This window comes from Myodes glareolus, chromosome 22 (assembly GCF_982192425.1).
Source record: "Myodes glareolus chromosome 22, mMyoGla1.1, whole genome shotgun sequence".
Lineage (NCBI taxonomy): Eukaryota > Metazoa > Chordata > Mammalia > Rodentia > Cricetidae > Myodes > Myodes glareolus.
The window spans coordinates 52192253-52209400 of NC_142047.1; the positions used below are offsets into that span (position 1 = coordinate 52192253).

Sequence of the window (17148 nt, forward strand, 5' to 3'; positions counted from 1 at the left end):
GTTCAGGAGGCAGAAGCAGGAGGATCTCTGAGTTTGAGGCCAGTTTGGTCTACAACTTGGTGAGTTCCACAAAAGCCAGGGTTATGTAGAGAGACTATATCTCAAAACAAAACAAAACAAAAAAGAAAACAACAACACCTCCAAAAATAAGTTCACTGTACTCCCCTCTGTGGCATTGATTATCCTAGGTACCATGAAGTGACTGAGGGCCCACCTCAGACCAGATGAGGCACAGCCAGCCAAGTATGGTGTAGGATAGAGGCTGCTGACCTCAAAGGCCACCTGCAGGGTCTGTAGGAGGAATAAATCTGCCACTGACTCTCATTTTTATAAAACTAGTGACTCTGGTGATTAACAAGGTAGGAGCCTCATTTTCCATCAAGAGGATGGGGTGCTGTTTGTTAAGTTTTGGTTGGTATATGTTTTCTTTGAGATGGGATCTCATTATATAGCCTTGGCTGGCCTTAAAATCACAGAGATCTGCCTACCTCAGCCTCCCAAGTGCTGGAATTAAAAGCATGAATCATAGTGCCCAGTGAACAAGAGTGCTTTGCAATGGTGCTTAACCAAAAGCATCTTTTCTTTTTTTCTTTTTGAGACAGGGTTTCTATGTAGTCCTGGAGCTCTCTAAGTGGACTAGGATGGCCTTGAACTCATAGATCTTTCTGGCTCTGACTCCAGAGAGCTGGAATCAAAGTGTGCACCACCGTGCCTAACTCATTTTGGCATCTTGAATAGCATGTGCTGGAACCTCCTACTCAATTTCTGTGAACCATGAGTACATCAGACACAGTGGCAGCAGATCGTTCAGCTGGAGGTGGTTGTGAGTGTCAAGTACAGGACCCTAGGCCCTACTGGAAAACCAGGTTCCCTCAGAGCCAAGACAGAGGTTCACTCTCAGTATTCAGACCCAAGACAGTTGGTGTTTAATGGACCTGCCGGTTCTCATTCCCTCATCCCTGTGTTGATGTCAGCTTCCATCAGAAAATAAAAACCTTAGAGAAAACATACTTCTACTTAATTTTTTAATTTTTTTGTTGTTCGTTTGTTTTTCAAGACAGGGTTTCTCTGTGTAGCTTTGGTGCCTGTCCTGGAACTTGCTCTGTAGACCAGGCTGGTCTCGAACTCACAGAGATCCACCTTCTTCATCTTCCTGAGTGCTGGGATTAAAGGCATGCGTCACCCCTGCCCAGCTACATACTTTTACTTTTTTATTTATATTTTTGAGAGAGGGTTTCACTATGTAGACCAGGCTGGACTGGAACTCACAGAAATCTGCCTGCCTCTGGAACTCCTAAGTGCTGGTATTAAAGGTGTGCATCACTGTGCCTGGCCAAAACATTCTTTAGAAAAAGATATAGGCAGCTTCCATTCTGTTCTCTACTGACTGTTATGAAGAAATCATAACTAGGTAGTGACAGCTCTGTTTGTCCTTCCCTCAGGAACTTCCTGCTTCCAGAGGCCCAGCCTTGGGAACCTGTGGCATTTGTCCTATCTTAGTTAGGGTTTCTATTGCTGTGAAGAGACACCATGACCATGGCAATTCTTATAAAAGAAAACATTTAATTGAGATGGCAGCTTACAGTTCAGAGGTTCAGTCCATTATCATCATGGTGGGGAGCATGGCTGTGTGCAGGCATACAGGATGCTGGCTACATCTTGATCAGAAGGCAGTAGGAAGTGGACTGTCACTCTCGGCAGGATCTTGAGCATATATGAGACCTCAAAGCCCACCTTAGCAATGACATACTTCCTCCAACAAGACACCTGCTCTAAGTAGGCCACATCTCCTAGTAGTACCATTCCCTTTGGGGGCCATTTTCTTTTCAAACCTAAACATTAACTTGATGTCAGGTGTGGTGGCACCTGATGGCCTGGGCAACATAGTGAGACCCTGTCTCAAAAAGCAGCAACAGCAACAGCGAAAAGATATACAGAATGGGAACTTAATGTTCGAAAAGTTTGGGATGGTAAATGACCAGAAGCTAAGCAGGGAGGGTTAAGTAGACGTGCCCCTGAGGTGTGAAGCCCTCATCTCATGGAGGGAAGGAGGAAGCAGAACACTGCAGCAGAGGCAGCTGCTGCTGGAATTCTGACGGGGCCTCCTCATCCTGTCAGTGACAAAGTCAGAAGTCACTCATGGCATAGGGAGGGACGCACTGAAGATGAAGACTGTCCTAGTTCCTAACGAACTGCTTTGATAGCCCTGGGTGGTGGCACACACCTTTAATCCTGGCACTCGGGAAGCAAAGGCAGGTGTATCTTTGAATTTGAGGCCAGTCTGGTTTACAGATCAAGTTTTAGGACAGCCAGGGCTACACAGAGAAACCCTGTCTCCCAAATCCATAATAAGAAAAGAAAGAAAGAACTGTTTTGATGGTTCCCAAGAAACACTCCACTCCACCTCTTCCCAGGGTTCCCTGGAGTTTGGCTGTCAAGAGGGATGTCTGTGTGAAGTGTCAGCAGAGCTACATAAGTGCCAAGCAAGAAGACAGTGCCCAGAAGGTACCCATCATATTGTTCCTGAACTTGGTTCTTGTCTTCTTTCAGGAACTGCTAAAAAGAGTAAGATCCTTTCCAAGGAGGAGCAGAGGGTGGTTGCCTTCCATGAGTCTGGCCATGCCTTGGTTGGTTGGCTGCTAGAGCACACAGAAGCTGTAATGAAGGTGGGTTGTGATGAAGGGTTGGTAGGCGATCTGAACTCATCTGGTCTGGGAAACACCACGTGTGTTTCTGTTATGTGAAAGAAATTTTATCACCAACTTGGCATGACTCTGGCTGTAGCCCTAGCAGCAACTAGGAGAGAGAGACTGGAGTGGGTCCCAAACCTTAGTTACCAGGCATGAGGAGAAAGTTTCCTAGGTCCAGGTCCTCTGTCTCTGACCATTTGGGCTTCATGGCAGAGAGGTGAACTTGTTTCTGCTCAGAACGGCAAATGTTTCTTTGAGATAGTTTCCAGAAATCATGTAGACTATGCATAGAGACCCTTGAGGAATCCAGGGGTATGGGACAAGAGATGTGGCATTCAGCTTACCCTGTAGGGAGGCCTGGGTAGTTCTGACAAGTAGCAAAGATTCCATAGGGGCTGGTGACACTACTGTTCCCACTCCCGCAGTTCAGGATGAGGCAGTGCAGCAGACACGGACTACCTGTATGTGCACCCTTGCTCAGTTCTGCTGCTGTTTTCAGAGCTAACAGCACATTGTCCGGTCTCTTTGAAGTAGATTGGAGCAGCCCCTCTGTGTTCCTGGGATTGGCAGGTTAATGCCTACCTGCTACCCCATGGCATATTTGGCTGTCACTAATCTGGGGACTAGGCCCAGCTTGAGGCAGGCTGGGCACTAATGAACTCAGTAGCAAAATAAATACTGTTTCAAAACTCCAAACAAATGCCAAACTCAAAATTTCTTTTTGCTCTCAAAATTGTTACTTGATCTTTATGGCTGCAAGCATGGCTGTGTTCTGTGAAGGAACCTGTGGCTGTCACTGTGATCCTGATGGATTGTGAGCACAGTTTTTTCTTATTGTAGACATTAAATCATCTTCTAAGAAAATTTCTTGCCAGACATTGGTGGTGTGCGCCTTTAATCCCAGTACTCGGGTAGCAGAAGCAGGTGGATCTCTGTAAGTTTGAGGCCAGCCTGGTTTACAGAGTGAGTTCCTGGACAGCCAGGGCAATGGAGAATCCCTGTCTCAAAAGATAAAACAAAAAAAATTTCTTTTTACTGGGTGGTGGTGGCCTGCCGTACCTTTACAACCTGTCTCAAAAAACAAAACAAAAAAAAATTTTTTCTTTCTATTTTATGTGTGGGTATTTTGGCTACATGTATGTCAGTATACCACATGTGTGCCTAGTTCTCATGGAAGCCAATAGTGGCCATTGGATCATCTTGAACCAGAGTTACAGGTGATTGTGAACCACCATGTGGGTGCTGGGAATCAACCTCGGAATCCTATGGACAGTCAATGCTCTAAATACTGAGCCATCTCTCCAGCCCCCATCTTTTTTTCTTTCTGGCAGTTCTGGGGATCCAACCCAGGATGGCACATGGAGAACAAGCTCTTTACCACTGATTGTAGTCATGGCCCTGACTTTGAAAGTTAATGCTAGCTTCTACCTGGGTCTCACAGGCAGCTGGGCCTGCATAGACCTGTCCCATACACTTTTCTTTGTCATACAGCAGCTTCTTCTTGGCCTGCTGGAGAAGTAATCCTACCTCTTCCTCAGATGTATGGCATTGTGGGAGGAGAAGGCAAGGGTAGGATGGCCTCCCTTCCTTGGGTACATTCCAGAGTTTCCCATGGATCAGTGCCGACTGGCATGTGAGGTGAAGTTTGCCCTTACACCTTGGGATTGCTTCTAAGAGACCTGTCATGTTGACTTGCTATGCACACAGTGCTACTGATGAACACACTACACAGAAACTCCTGTTTCCATGAGCTGCTTCTGCAGTGTGAGGATTCTCTTAAGAATGTGACGTAGAGACTAGCCTGAGTGGCTACTTGGCAACCTGATGATGTTTTAGGTGGCTCCTGTCACCCTTTGAGCTCACTTGCTCCCTGCTCTGTTGGTGTTCTGCAGGTCTCCATAGCACCTCGAACAAACGCTGCTCTGGGCTTCTCTCAGATGCTCCCTCGGGACCAGTACCTCTTCACCAAGGAACAGCTGTTTGAGCGGATGTGCATGGCTCTAGGTGGTCGTGCGGCTGAGGCCATCTCATTCAGCAGGGTTACCTCTGGTGAGGAGCGAGCCTTAGGGTTTGTCTTGTCAAAGTCCTCTGTCTAATGCCTGCTTCCTTCTGCTCAGTGCACTTGACAGGGTGGGACTGGTGGAAGATGTGTGCCGTGCAGATGGAGTCTGAACCAGAGGAGACCTGGAATGAAGCAAAAGTCTTACTTTAAGATACTTATTGTAAACTGGGTGATGGTGGCGCATGCCTTTAATTCCAGCACTCGGGTGGCAAAGGCAGGCAGATCTCTGTGAGTCAGAGGCCAGCCTGGTCTACATAGCAAGGGCTGTTACAGAGAAATCCTGTCTTGGGAAAAAAAAAAAAAAACAAATAAAAAGATACTTATTTTAAAACTTTCACATAAACAGACTGTAAATACATTTGCTTGGTTAATTGCTGGTCATGGCTACATAGAACTGGATATTAGAGCATTTGCAGAAAGGTAATGGGGGTCTCAGGGACATTGTGCCTCAAATGTGACAGGCTTCCCTAGTACAGACCTGGCCATACACTAGAGTATGTCACTGATGTAAGGCAGGCCAGTGTCCTGAGTAGTTAAGTTTTTTCCTTTAGGAAGCAGTAATGAGCCAGTAAAATGGCTCAGCAGGTAAAGGGTCTTGCTGTCAAGTCTGCTGTTTGGACATCAGTCCCTAGAATCCATGTTGTGAGATAAGGGAACCAACTCTGGCAAGTTCTTCTGGTATTTGCCTGTGTATGTGCACACACATATAAAAAAAAATGTAATTTGGGCTGAAGAGATGGCTCAGCCATTACAGGCTAGGCTCACAACTAAAAATATAAGAGTTCGATTCCCAGCACCCATGGCTGTCTCTCCAGCCACTGTAAAAAAAAAAAAAAAAAAAAAAATGAAGTACTGCGTCCCAGTTAGTGTCTTGCTATGGAAGTTGTAAGCATAGTGTTGTGGGACATTTGGTGCTGCTTGGGCTGTGACAGTCTGAGGTCAGGTGCTCCTCTGTACATACACTCTTCAGAATACCTCTCTTTCTGGATTCCAGGGGCCCAGGACGACTTGAAGAAGGTTACCCGCATTGCCTACTCCATGGTGAAACAGTTTGGGATGGCACCTAGCATTGGGCCCGTCTCCTTTCCTGAGGCACAAGAGGGCCTCATGGGCATTGGACGGCGTCCCTTCAGCCAGGGCCTTCAGCAGCTGATGGACCATGTGAGTGGGCACAGACCTCACTGCCCATGGTGGAGAAGAATCTGGGTGTCTCCCCTGCAAGAGCCTGTTAGCGCCCTCAAATGAGCCTAATGTGAAGGCCTAATGTGACTGGTTTTGTTCTGAACTCTGACCTGTTAAGTGTGTTCTTTTGGCTGAGGACCTAGATGGCTCCAAATAAAGCTAGGTTTGGAACTGGGAAAAATGTCTATTATAAGGATACCAAGTGGTAGAGCAGTGCACATGATCCTTGTAGCTCGCAAGCTGGGCCAGCATGGCACCTGGGTCTGCTCAGGGCCAGTCGTGAGCAGCAGCTGTGGGTTGTCCAGTTGCTCTCTTGAGGGTGAGGGTGGCTGGTGGGTGTGCATCCCTTAGACAGAGTGAGAACAGAAGACAGTGCTGCTGTGTGTTGTGAAGGATGGGCCTGCTCCTGAGCCACGTTTTCTAACCTTGGTGTTAGAGCTGGCTGTCAGTGAGTCTGTGGACAATGCTCCTTACCTCTCTCGTGACAGACTTCTCTTCCTTTACAGGAAGCAAAACTGCTGGTGGCTAAAGCCTACAGACACACTGAGAAGGTGCTGCTAGACAACCTGGACAAGCTGCAGGCGGTGAGGGCATGTGGGCCCAGGCATCCCCAAAGCGTCTCTGGAGCCTAGAAGTGTAGGGGACAGTGTGCTCAATACTGATACCCCCTATGCAGCTAGAATGCGTTTCCCCGTCTTCTCACTACAGTCCCGTCAAGCCAGTGCATTCAGAGGAGAGTTTCTTCTGCCCTCGTGCACAGGTTATACAGACGAGCAGTATCAACATTGAATTGTAGGAGGTTTCCAGCACTTAAACTTTTTCTCCAGGGAAAAAAATAGCTATTTTTCAATTTATTTTTAATTATGTGTGTGTGCTTGTGTATGTGTGTAAGTATCTGCACTTGAGTGCAAGTGACCACAAAGGCCAGAGGAAGGAGCTGGACCCGCAAGTGGTCGTGAGCTACCTGAGCAGAGTGCTGGGAGAGGAGTTTGGCTCCTCTGCTTCTCTTCTCCACCTTCTTCTTTCGTGGGCTCTTCGTTTGTTTTTGAGACAGGGTCTCTGTGTAGTCCTGGCTATCGTAACTCACTGTGTAGACCAGGCTGGCCTCAAACTCTCAGAGCTCTCCATGCCTCTGCCTCCCGAGTGTTAGAATTAAGGTGTGTGCCACTATGCACACCCAGTGTATGCTCTTTACCACCAAGACGTCTCTCCAGCCCTCCCTCAAATGTTTTCAAAGATCTTTTTTTCATTTTAGAATAGATTTCGATTCAGAAAACTATACCTATGTAGTACAGCGTTCCTTAGTCACCAGGTGTGTGCCCTGCAGTCACCATCTCCTCGGTACCGGGCATCCTCACCCCAGCAGCCCAGCACTGACACTGAGAACTGAGCCCTTAGTGGATTCACACTTGCTCACCTTCCCAGCGGCCCGGATCCCACCGGACACACAGTCACTACATCTTATATTCCTCCTTCCTCTGACAGTCTCTCAAACCTCTGTCCTAAGGATAGCACAAGACTGCGGGTCCTGCGGGATTGTCTGGTATTGTAGTGTGGGCAGTCAATTTTGAAAAGGGAAGAAGGCTCCAGAGGTGAGGACACTGTGTTCCTAGGTTAGTTATGATGGCTTCTACCCAGAAGGCAGTGGAAATGATAGTTCTTGGTGCCACATGCAGACAGACAAGAGTTGGTGTGGGTAGTTATTTCTAGCCTTTTGCTTCCATAAAATGAGGCACCTGAGCCAAGCATTGTTGCTACAGGCTTGTTGATACAGGCCTGTCATCCCAGCTCTCTGGAGGCAGAAGCACAAGAATAGTTGAGTTCATGACCAGCGTAGCCTACAGAGTGACATCTTGCTTCCAAAAACTAAAAAAAAAAAAAAAAAAAAAAAAAAAAAAGCCAGGCGTGGTGGCACACACCTTTAATCCCAACACTCAGGAGCTATGGAGGCAGGCAGATCTCTCTGAGTTCATGTTCAACCTGGTCTATAAAGCAAGTTCCAGAACAGCCAGAGTTGTTACACCAATAAAACCCTGTCTCAAAAAAAAAGTTTCAGACCTTCAGAGTATTGGTCCTACGGCAGTGCAGTACCTGCTGAAGTAACCTCTGATTAGTAAGGAGCCAGTGTTACTGTACAGAACTTCAACTTGCTGTACTGGAGGGGTAGGGGTTGGAAAGACCACCAGTGGGTACCCACTGACCGCAGAATGGAGCTGCCTCTATTTGGACTGAACTACAGTGAATAGGTTTTAGTCTAGTGACAGACGACAGCAAAGGAGAACTGTGCCTCTTCCAGTACAGCTACAGACATCACCCCGGGGCCTAGATGTCTAAAGCCCAGCATCACCAAAAACAAAAGGAAAATGGGGAAGAGTTTTCTTTTAAATATTGGGTTTTTTTTTTAAAGATTTACTTGTTTAATATCTGTGCATGTACCCGAGTGTATATATGTGCACCACAAATGTGCAGGAACTTGTGAAGGTCAGAAGAGGTCATTGCTTTCTTGGAATTAGAGTTATAGGTAATTGAAAGCTGCCATGTAGGTGCTGGGAACCAAACCCAGATCCTCTGTATGAGTAGCAAGCACCACCTTTAGCCTCTGAGTTGTTTTGTTTTTGTTGTTGAAATAGAGTCTCACTATGTAGCCCTTGCTGACCTGGAACTAGGGAGACCTCAAACTCATAAACCATATTTTCCCTTTGTCTCTAGGGTTAAAGAAGTGTTCCACCATATGCAGCTATTGGGAAGAGTTTCTTAACCAGCAAAATGTAACAGGATATGGCCACAGACACAGGACCTTTAGGATAAAAATATTTTCTGGGCCAGGCATGGTAGCATATGCTTGTAATCCTGGCATTCAAGAACTTGAGACAAACATAGTAAGCTTGAAGTCAGCCTGAGTTTATATATATATATCTGTCTGGAAATATAATGTGATGATGAAGATGATGATGATGTTCATGTTTGTATCCAGAGGAGCAGAAATCCCTCCCCAGCTGTGTCAGTCGGTGCCTAGCTCCACAAATTCCAAGCACGAGGCTCTGTATTTAGCTCCCCCGCCTGCCTCTCCCAGACACATATACCTTGTTTGGTGAAGGAAATTGCACTTGCCAGAAATAAGCAGAGGTTTTGAAAGGAAATAGAAAAATTAATGAGGCTGGCAGCTGACAGCTCACTTTTAGGGTAAAGACAGGGAGCAATTCTTTGCCTTAACTGCCTTTGCGCCTGTGTCTCTCTGGGAAGGCGACCTTTCTGAGGCACCCTGCTCACAGATTAGCCCTCCTGCTCTCCTAGGACACAGAGACGTTCTGTGGGATGGGTCTCCGTCTCTGACGTCTGCCCTCCAAGGCTCTTGTCTTGTCCAGGCCACTCACACTGCCGTGTTTGTTCTTTCTAGCTGGCGAATGCCCTTCTGGAAAAGGAAGTGATAAACTATGAGGACATTGAGGCCCTCATTGGCCCACCACCCCACGGGCCAAAGAAAATGATCGCACCACAGAAATGGATTGATGCTGAAAAGGAGAAACAAGCCTCAGGGGAGGAGGAGGGTCCGGCTCCCTAGCCCCCACCTCCAAGACCCAGCTCCACTTTCCTCGACTGCACCTGCAGTTAACTCAAAACTTGTCGGCCAGCTGCCATCAGCCTCCGAGAGTCTTTTCACCTGAAACTTGAATCTCTGCCTCTGTCAGCTCTCTCTGGTTTCTGATGAAGACTTCTGATATCTATTTATTGATTCAGGATTAGTAAATCGTTGGCAGAGACAACTGACCTTCCATATGTATTGCTTTCCTTGTGGGGCGTGTGCATGTTTGAGTCCCTGGGCTTCAGGTGCCGGTCTCCATGATCTGAAGGTGGCCCACAGTTGGACTGAATGATCTCGTTTGTGTCCTGGGTGCCCTCAGAATGCTAATAGGATCTGAGATGAAAGACCCTCTGAGCTGACTGTCCGCATCACAGTGCACACTCATTGGGTGTGGGGGGTTGGGAACAGTCACTGTTGGAAGATGCAGATACTGCCACCTACTGCCTTGTGCACCAGTAAATGGAGTCTCCCCTGTCTGATCCTTCTTATGTAGAGTGCCTTAGCTTCCACCACCAAAATTGATGCCTTTCCCACTTTGTGGTAGAGAATCGACATTTGAGCTGTGTAGCCATGAGCCTTGTTTCCCTTCATACCTTGAGCCCTTCAGTGGTAAGACAGGCCCTTTGCGTAGGATCTGAACTCAAACCATGTGGGGTGAGCCACAGGTGCTTGCTGGCTCATAGTTCCTGCCTGTGACGCCTCCACCCTTCCTGTGCAGGGGCATTTGGAGCATGGGTTACAGTGACTTCCTGTCAGAGCAAATTGTTGTTACTGCTCAGCACTCTGCACCCGAGGATGCTGCTGAACGGTAGGAAGCAGTAGCAGGACCGCCAGCAGCATTTGGGGGCAGCTCAAGGGGTTTGTAAGAACATTTTAAGTTTGATCTGATTCTAATTCTTACCGAAGAGTAGTGCATAATTAGGTTTCCTATTTCTCTAAGCGGTGTCTTAAGCAGGCATGATGACCTGAGTTCCATCGCTGGACTCAGTCCTTTGACCAGTCCATGCCCAGATTCATATACACAAATAAGTATGCCAGGCTTGGACGTACTTGGAGGCAGATACCGGCAGATTTTGATGAATTTTGAGCTCAGTCTAGTAACCTACAGCGTTCATACCAACCAGAACTACGTAGTGAGACCCTATCTCTAAAATAAAATGAATGAAAATAAGCAAATGTAAAAATTGTTATCCACTGAAACAGTCCCATCTACCTATCTCTATGTTTTTTTTGTTTTGTTTTGTTTTTTGAGACAAGATTTCTGTGTAGCTTTGGAGCCTATCCTGGAACTCACTCTATAGGCCAGGCTGACCATGAACTCACAGAGATCCACCTGCCTCTGCCTCCCTAGTGCTGGGATTAAAGGCTTAATTTATGATAAATGTTTTACCTGAACGTATATATATATATGTGCCACATGCAGTGCTTGGTACCCATGGATGTCGAAGAGGCACCTGGTCCCCTGGAACTGCAGCTATGAATAGCTGGTGAGCGCCCCTAGCCACTCAGCCATCTCTCCAGCCCCCCCCCTTTTTTTTTTTTTTTTTTGCCAGGTCTGGATTATGTAGCCCTGGCTGGCATCAAACTTGTAATGATCCTCCTGTTTCTGCCTTCTGATTGCTGGGATTATGGGTGTGTACCACCAAATCCAGCCAGAAACACTATGCCACTCTGATATTTTTTAAAAAATCAGAATTGGGGACTGGAGAGGGATGGCTCAATGGTTAAGAGTGTTTACTGCTTTTTTTTTTCCCTTTCTTTTGAGACAGGGTTTCTCTATAACTCTGACTGTCCTGGAACTTGCTTGCTCTGCAGACCAGGCTGATGTGAACTCACAGAGATCTGCCTGCCTGTGCCTTCTGAGTTCTGGGATTAATTAAAAGCCTGGTGTGTTTACTGGTTTTGCAGAACCCAGGATTTTTTTTTAATATTTATTTTATTTTTTATGTATACAATATTCTGTCTGTGTGTATGCCTGGTGGCCAGAAGAGGGCACCAGACTTCATTACAGATGGTTGTGAGCCACCATGTGGCTGCCGGGAATTGAACTCAGGACCTTTGGAAGAACAGGCAATGCTCTTAACCTCTGAGCCATCTCTCCAGCCCCCAGAACCCAGGATTTGATTCCCAGGATGCATATGGCAGCTCACAATTGCCTATCTAACTCTAGTTCTGAGGGATCCAGTGCCCTCATCTGGTCTCTGCGGGCTCCTGAAACATGTGGTGCACATAACTCACAGGCTTACACACATATTAAATTAGTAATCTTTAAAAATCAAAAGAGAGGGGTTAGAGAGATGGTTCAGCGGTTAAGAGCACTCTCTGGCCGTTCTTCCAGATGTCCTGAGTTCAATTCCGAGCAACCACATGGTGGCTCATAACCATTCGAGATCTGGTGCCCTCTTCTAGCCGGCAGAACGCTAGATACATAAAATAAGTCTTTTTTAAAAAATCAAAAAAGGCCAGGTGGTGGTAGCGCACATCTCTAATCCCAGTGCAGCGCTCCAGAGGCAGAGGCAAGCGGATCTCTGTGAATTCGAGGTCAAGCCTGGTCTATAAGAGCTAGTTCCAGGATAGGCTCCAAAGCTACAGAGAAACCCTGTCTCAAAAACAAACAAACCAAAAAACAAATCAAAAAAGAATTAAAGTTACGTGATTAAAGGAGTCCCAGATTATGAATACCAAGAAAGTTTATTATTGAATCAGGCTGGATTTTCCTGATGCTCCCAAAATACATAAGTTTCAGTAAGCACTGGACGGGAAGGAGCTACTTGAACAGCTTGCTTTGGAATGAGCATGTCACAGCAATAACAAGCTGAGGCTAGTGATGCAAGAGATTGCAATCCTGTACAGAGCACGCCTCTCCTGCAAGGGTGCCATCCAACAAGCCCGTGGGTAGGATTGCGTTTGTGGAGTTCTCTGCCCAGGAGAACGGGAGCTAGACCTTGAAAACACTGCTTCACTTCTGTGTCCACCTCGGTTTCATGCAGCAGAGGAAACTTAAGGGCACGGCTGCACTTCCTTTCAGCTAACTTGGTTCTAAGCCATGTTTCCGTTTCAGACTCCTAACAGCCCAAGCAGCGCTGGAGCTGGAACGCAGCTGCAGGTCTAGGTTAATGGCAGTCACCTGAGTCTGATTGTCCAGAAAGAGAAGATGGTGGTGGAGATGGAAACATCGCCGAGATTAGAGAGAGCCAGGTACTTGGCAGTAACAGAAACGGGTCTGAGAAAACATGCAAGGGGACTTTCATTCAAAGAAATGAGTACCGTGGATCAAGGCATTCATTCAGCAAATACTTCTCTGGGCAGGGATGATGGCTCAGGAAAGGAACTTGCTGCCAGCCTTTAAGGTGTGAGTAGCCCCTGGCTGTAACCATGGCTGTAACTGACCATTGGCCAGTCAGTCTTGCTGAACTGGGAAGTTCTAGGTTCAATGAGAGACCCTGTCCAAAAATAAGGTGGAGGGCATCTCCAGCATCAACTTCTGGCCTCCACACCCACATACTGAGGATCAAGCCTAGAGTCTCAATCATTATAATATAGTCTGTTGTATAACAGGCGAGTTTTCTGCACTCAATTGCATCCTCAGTCCTCTTTTCATTATATTTTCTATGCGTTTGAGCACACCAGGGTACCCAGAGGGCGCTCACCAGACAGCCTGGGGAATTCAGTTCTCTCCTTCCACCATGTGGGTGGGTCCCAGGAGTCCCGCTGAGCCATCCTGTCAGACATTTTTTTTTTTTTTTGAAAGATGGTCTCACTAAGTCGCTCCAGAAAGCACTGAAATTGCTAATGTCCTGCCTGTTTCTAGAATTACAGGTCCATGACATCAGGCCCAACATTTTTAAAACTCATAGCTCTCTTAACTATGGATCCATTTCTACAGTTCCTATGATGTAAATTTCATCAGGATGAAACCTTTTAATTAAGGGTGGGGAGTTGCAAAAGACAGTTATTAGCATACAGATGCAGGATAGGTATATATGCCTTGGCTGCTTCATGGTTCGTTGCCGCTGCCATTGTCTGGACAAACGCAATATATGGATATGGTCACAGTCAATCCCGAGGAGTTAAGTCTGGGGTAAAGGGCTTATCTAAATAAATGGGGAGCTGGAGAGACGGCTAAGCAGTTACTAAGTAGTTACGGCTAAGCAGTTACAAGTTACTGCTTGTTCTTCCAGTTCAGTTCAGTCCCAGCAGCCATATGGCAACTCACAACTGTCGGTAACTCCAGTCCCGGAGATTCGACGCGCTCTCCCGGTCTCCCTGAACGCTGCACGTACGTGATGCAGACGTAAGTCACTGAAACACTCATATCCATAAAGTAAAAAATAAAAATCTCAAAAAAAAAAATACGGGAATGGTGGTGTACGCCTGTAATCTTAGCTCCGAGGAAGAGAAGCGTGAGTTCTAGGCAAGCCTGGAGAACAGAGAGAGACCACAGCTCTTAAAAGAAGAATAAAGAGCCGGGCGGTGGTGGTGCACATGCCTTTAATCCCAGCAATCAGGAGATAGAGGCAGGCGGATCTCTGTGAGTTCAGACTGGTCTACAAGAGCTAGTTCCAGGACAGGCTCCGAAGCTACAGAGAAACTCTGACTCGGAAAGAGAGAGAGAGAGAGAGAGAGAGAGAGAGAGAGAGAGAGAGAGAGAGAGAGGAGTTCCTGAGTGGGTGGGTAAAAAACATCGAACCCAGGAAGGAGTTTTAGGACTTTAATTCGCGGGTCTTTTGAATTTTCCTATCTGGGCGCCTCCGACGCAGAGGGCAGAGGAAAAAGCTCCGCAAGGTTGGAAACCAGCAAAGAGACAGTAGCCACACATCTAGTGAGGCGCCGGGCCGCCGGCGGGCGGGTCCGTATGACGCCAGTTCCTCCTCTCCTTGTTCTGATTGGTTAGAGGGCGCCGGTGCTTGGGATTGGCCGGACTCTCGACAACCCCAGGGTGCTTTGCGGCGCTCGGTCCTTTCCGCTCGGCCATTCCCCTGCACGGGAGGTGAGTGCCTACTGCCAGGCAGCCACCATCGCGTCGCATCGGGCTCCATCGGGCTCCCTTCGGGGTCATCGGCGAGGAGAAGCTGCCCATGCAGCTATGGAGGAGCCGAGGCGCCGACGGCATGGGGCTGGAGCCCGGGCAGGGGCGGGAGAACTCGGGGCGGGAGCTCGGGACTCTGGCCTTCATCCGCCGCCCTCCTCTCCCTCGCGGCCTTAGGCAGCCATGGCGCCCAGCCGGAATGGCATGATCTTGAAGCCCCACTTCCACAAGGACTGGCAGCAGCGAGTGGACACTTGGTTCAACCAGCCGGCGCGCAAAATCCGCAGGTGCGGGCGCGGGCCTCGCGCGTTCCCGGGGCGGGGGCCGCGGTGCCGCGTGCGGAGCAGAGGTAACGCTTGTGTTTTTCCCTCAGACGCAAGGCCCGGCAAGCGAAAGCGCGCCGCATTGCCCCGCGCCCCGCGTCCGGGCCCATCAGGCCTATCGTGAGGTGTCCCACAGTTCGCTACCACACCAAGGTCCGAGCTGGCCGGGGCTTCAGCTTGGAGGAACTCAGGGTGAGTGAGGCCGGCGGGGTCTCTGCGTTCGGCGCTCGTGGTGGGCTCGGTGCAATGATGACATTCTCCGGAATCGCTGTACTGTCTTGATGAAAGTACTTTTGAACCCTTTTCCATCTGAGGGCACCGAGCTCTCTCGGCAGGGGCAGCAGGGGAGGGCCTTCGAGGCGGTTCACCCACTTCCGTTTCTGGGCAGGTGGCTGGAATCCATAAGAAAGTGGCTCGCACCATAGGCATCTCTGTGGACCCAAGGAGGCGAAACAAGTCCACCGAGTCCCTGCAGGCCAACGTGCAGCGCCTGAAGGAGTACCGCTCCAAGCTCATCCTTTTCCCCAGGAAGCCTTCTGCTCCAAGGAAGGGAGATAGTTCGGTGAGTACTCGGGTCTTCGTGATATGGTTCAGCGTAGGTGAGTCTGTGGATCCAGCTCAGCTGAGGTGGTAGCCGTGCAGAGATGAGGGGATTGGCACAAACGGGGAAATGAGCATTGTGGACATAATGTATTTTAGTGTAGAGAAATGTAAGGAGATTTAACAGGAATCGACGGGTGTCTGTCTGGTGTGGGCTTCCTTAAAGTGGGATAAGATGAAGGTGGATTTGTTCGAGCAGGACCCCCCCCATGGGGTCCTTAAAAGCAAAAGCACACCCATGGCAAGTGTGAAAGGCAGTGGAAAGAAGCTGGACTCAACGTTTCTTGTTCTTAAAAACAGGCTGAAGAACTTAAATTGGCCACTCAGCTAACAGGACCTGTGATGCCCATCCGGAATGTAAGTGAACACTTAACATGGGCATGTCTGAGGGGAGCGTGGAATATCCCTGTTACTGAGGTGAAATGCCCTGATCAAAGTCAATTTTGGGTCACATTTTTACGCTGTGGTCTGTCATTGACGGAAGTCCGGGCAGGAGCCTGTAGTAAATAGCCGAGACCTTGGTGAGGAGTGCTGATAGAACCAGGAACGCCATTCCCAGTGGCCTGGGCCCTCCTCACTCTTGAGACCCAGCTGGCCTCAAGCTCAGATCCACCTGCCTCTGTCTCCCTAGTCCTGGGATTAAAGGTGTGCTCCACCACTGCCCAGCTTTACTGCCCAATCTTTTGGGGACATTTTCCCATTGAGGCTCCCTCTGTGATCGCTTTTGTTTGTATCAACTTGGCATAAAACTAGCCAAACCATGTTCTTTCTAAAGTCAATGGTTCTAGTTATTTTCTGAGGTAGGGTCTATGTGTGTAAGCCAAAACTGGTGTAGACCTTGCTTTTGTCTTAAGATGGCTTAAACTAGGATCCTCTTACCTCAGACTTCCGAGTACTATGGTCATTTCTTGATCCCAGAGTGTGGTTCCATGTGTGCCCAAACCCTCTGTTGCTCCTCCTGAGAGTTGAGGTAACGTCATAGTTCTGTGGACAGGTTGCAATCTGAGCCACCTCGACTTCTGTCTTCCAGGTTTATAAAAAAGAGAAAGCCAGAGTCATCACGGAAGAAGAGAAGAACTTCAAGGCTTTTGCCAGTCTTCGCATGGCCCGGGCCAATGCCCGGCTCTTTGGCATCCGAGCAAAGAGGGCAAAGGAAGCTGCAGAACAAGATGTTGAAAAGAAAAAGTAATGTGCTTTTGGAATATTATAATAAATTTTCCATAAAGCAAAAGCTGGGCTTTTGTGCACTTTTTTTTTTTCAATCTTAAGTGCGTTGGTATTTGCCTGAGGAGGCTGAATACCCTGTAACTGGAGTTACAGACAGCGGTGAGCTGCTGCTAGGTCCTCTGGAAGAGCAGCCAATATTGTTAATTTCTAGCCATCTCTCCAGTCTCCCCCACATCATTTTTTGGGGGAACAATGGCTTGTGTTTTATCAGCTCTTTTGGATTAGAAGGTATTTTCAATAGATATGGTCTCCATTGTGTCACTGATTGTTGTATTTTATCATCATGAGTTTTGGTTAGCCACAGAAGAGGCTAACACCAGCTATTAACACCAGCTGTTGATCTCAGGGCATCTCGCATGGTGGGCACTGCAACCCTATAAGTTTCTGGGTTTTTTTCAAAGCAGTTTTTTTGCATTAACGTGTCAGGCCTTGGGGTCTCCACAGTCTGCTAT

General features: G+C 48.0%; 2 protein-coding genes and 1 non-coding gene across 5 annotated transcripts in view; all 3 read left to right on the top strand.

The window, feature by feature from the left end:
* The window catches only part of Spg7 (SPG7 matrix AAA peptidase subunit, paraplegin), a 36898-nt gene extending 27196 nt beyond the window's left edge, over positions 1-9702 (top strand). For all 3 annotated transcript variants that reach the window (XM_048437497.3, XM_048437498.3, XM_085681863.2), the window contains 5 exons: positions 2551-2666; positions 4583-4739; positions 5747-5913; positions 6441-6518; positions 9332-9702. In XM_048437497.3, the coding sequence (XP_048293454.1) occupies positions 2551-2666; positions 4583-4739; positions 5747-5913; positions 6441-6518; positions 9332-9496 (683 nt within the window). In that variant the 3' untranslated portion in view covers positions 9497-9702. The remainder of the gene's footprint in view (positions 1-2550; positions 2667-4582; positions 4740-5746; positions 5914-6440; positions 6519-9331) is intronic.
* Positions 9703-14482: 4780 nt separating this feature from the next.
* Positions 14483-16700, top strand: Rpl13 (ribosomal protein L13). Its single transcript, XM_048437503.3, has 6 exons — positions 14483-14507; positions 14724-14833; positions 14920-15061; positions 15258-15431; positions 15770-15826; positions 16500-16700. Exons 2-6 carry the CDS (start codon positions 14730-14732, stop codon positions 16656-16658), a joined length of 636 nt encoding a protein of 211 aa, XP_048293460.2. The 5' UTR covers positions 14483-14507; positions 14724-14729; the 3' UTR covers positions 16659-16700.
* On the top strand, positions 15117-15202 carry LOC125402654 (small nucleolar RNA MBII-202). The gene has a single exon (XR_007232695.1). It is a non-coding gene; the product is annotated as a small nucleolar RNA MBII-202 (small nucleolar RNA).
* Positions 16701-17148: the final 448 nt, after the last annotated feature.

Bases quoted from the DNA above. Each gene is read 5' to 3' on its own strand.
- Rpl13 (XM_048437503.3), top strand. From the start codon at position 14,730: ATGGCGCCCAGCCGGAATGGCATGATCTTGAAGCCCCACTTCCACAAG. The intron at 14,834-14,919 runs GTGCGGGCGCGG...TTTTTCCCTCAG, and splicing joins CCGGCGCGCAAAATCCGCAG to ACGCAAGGCCCGGCAAGCGA. The intron at 15,827-16,499 runs GTAAGTGAACAC...TCTGTCTTCCAG, and splicing joins CTGTGATGCCCATCCGGAAT to GTTTATAAAAAAGAGAAAGC.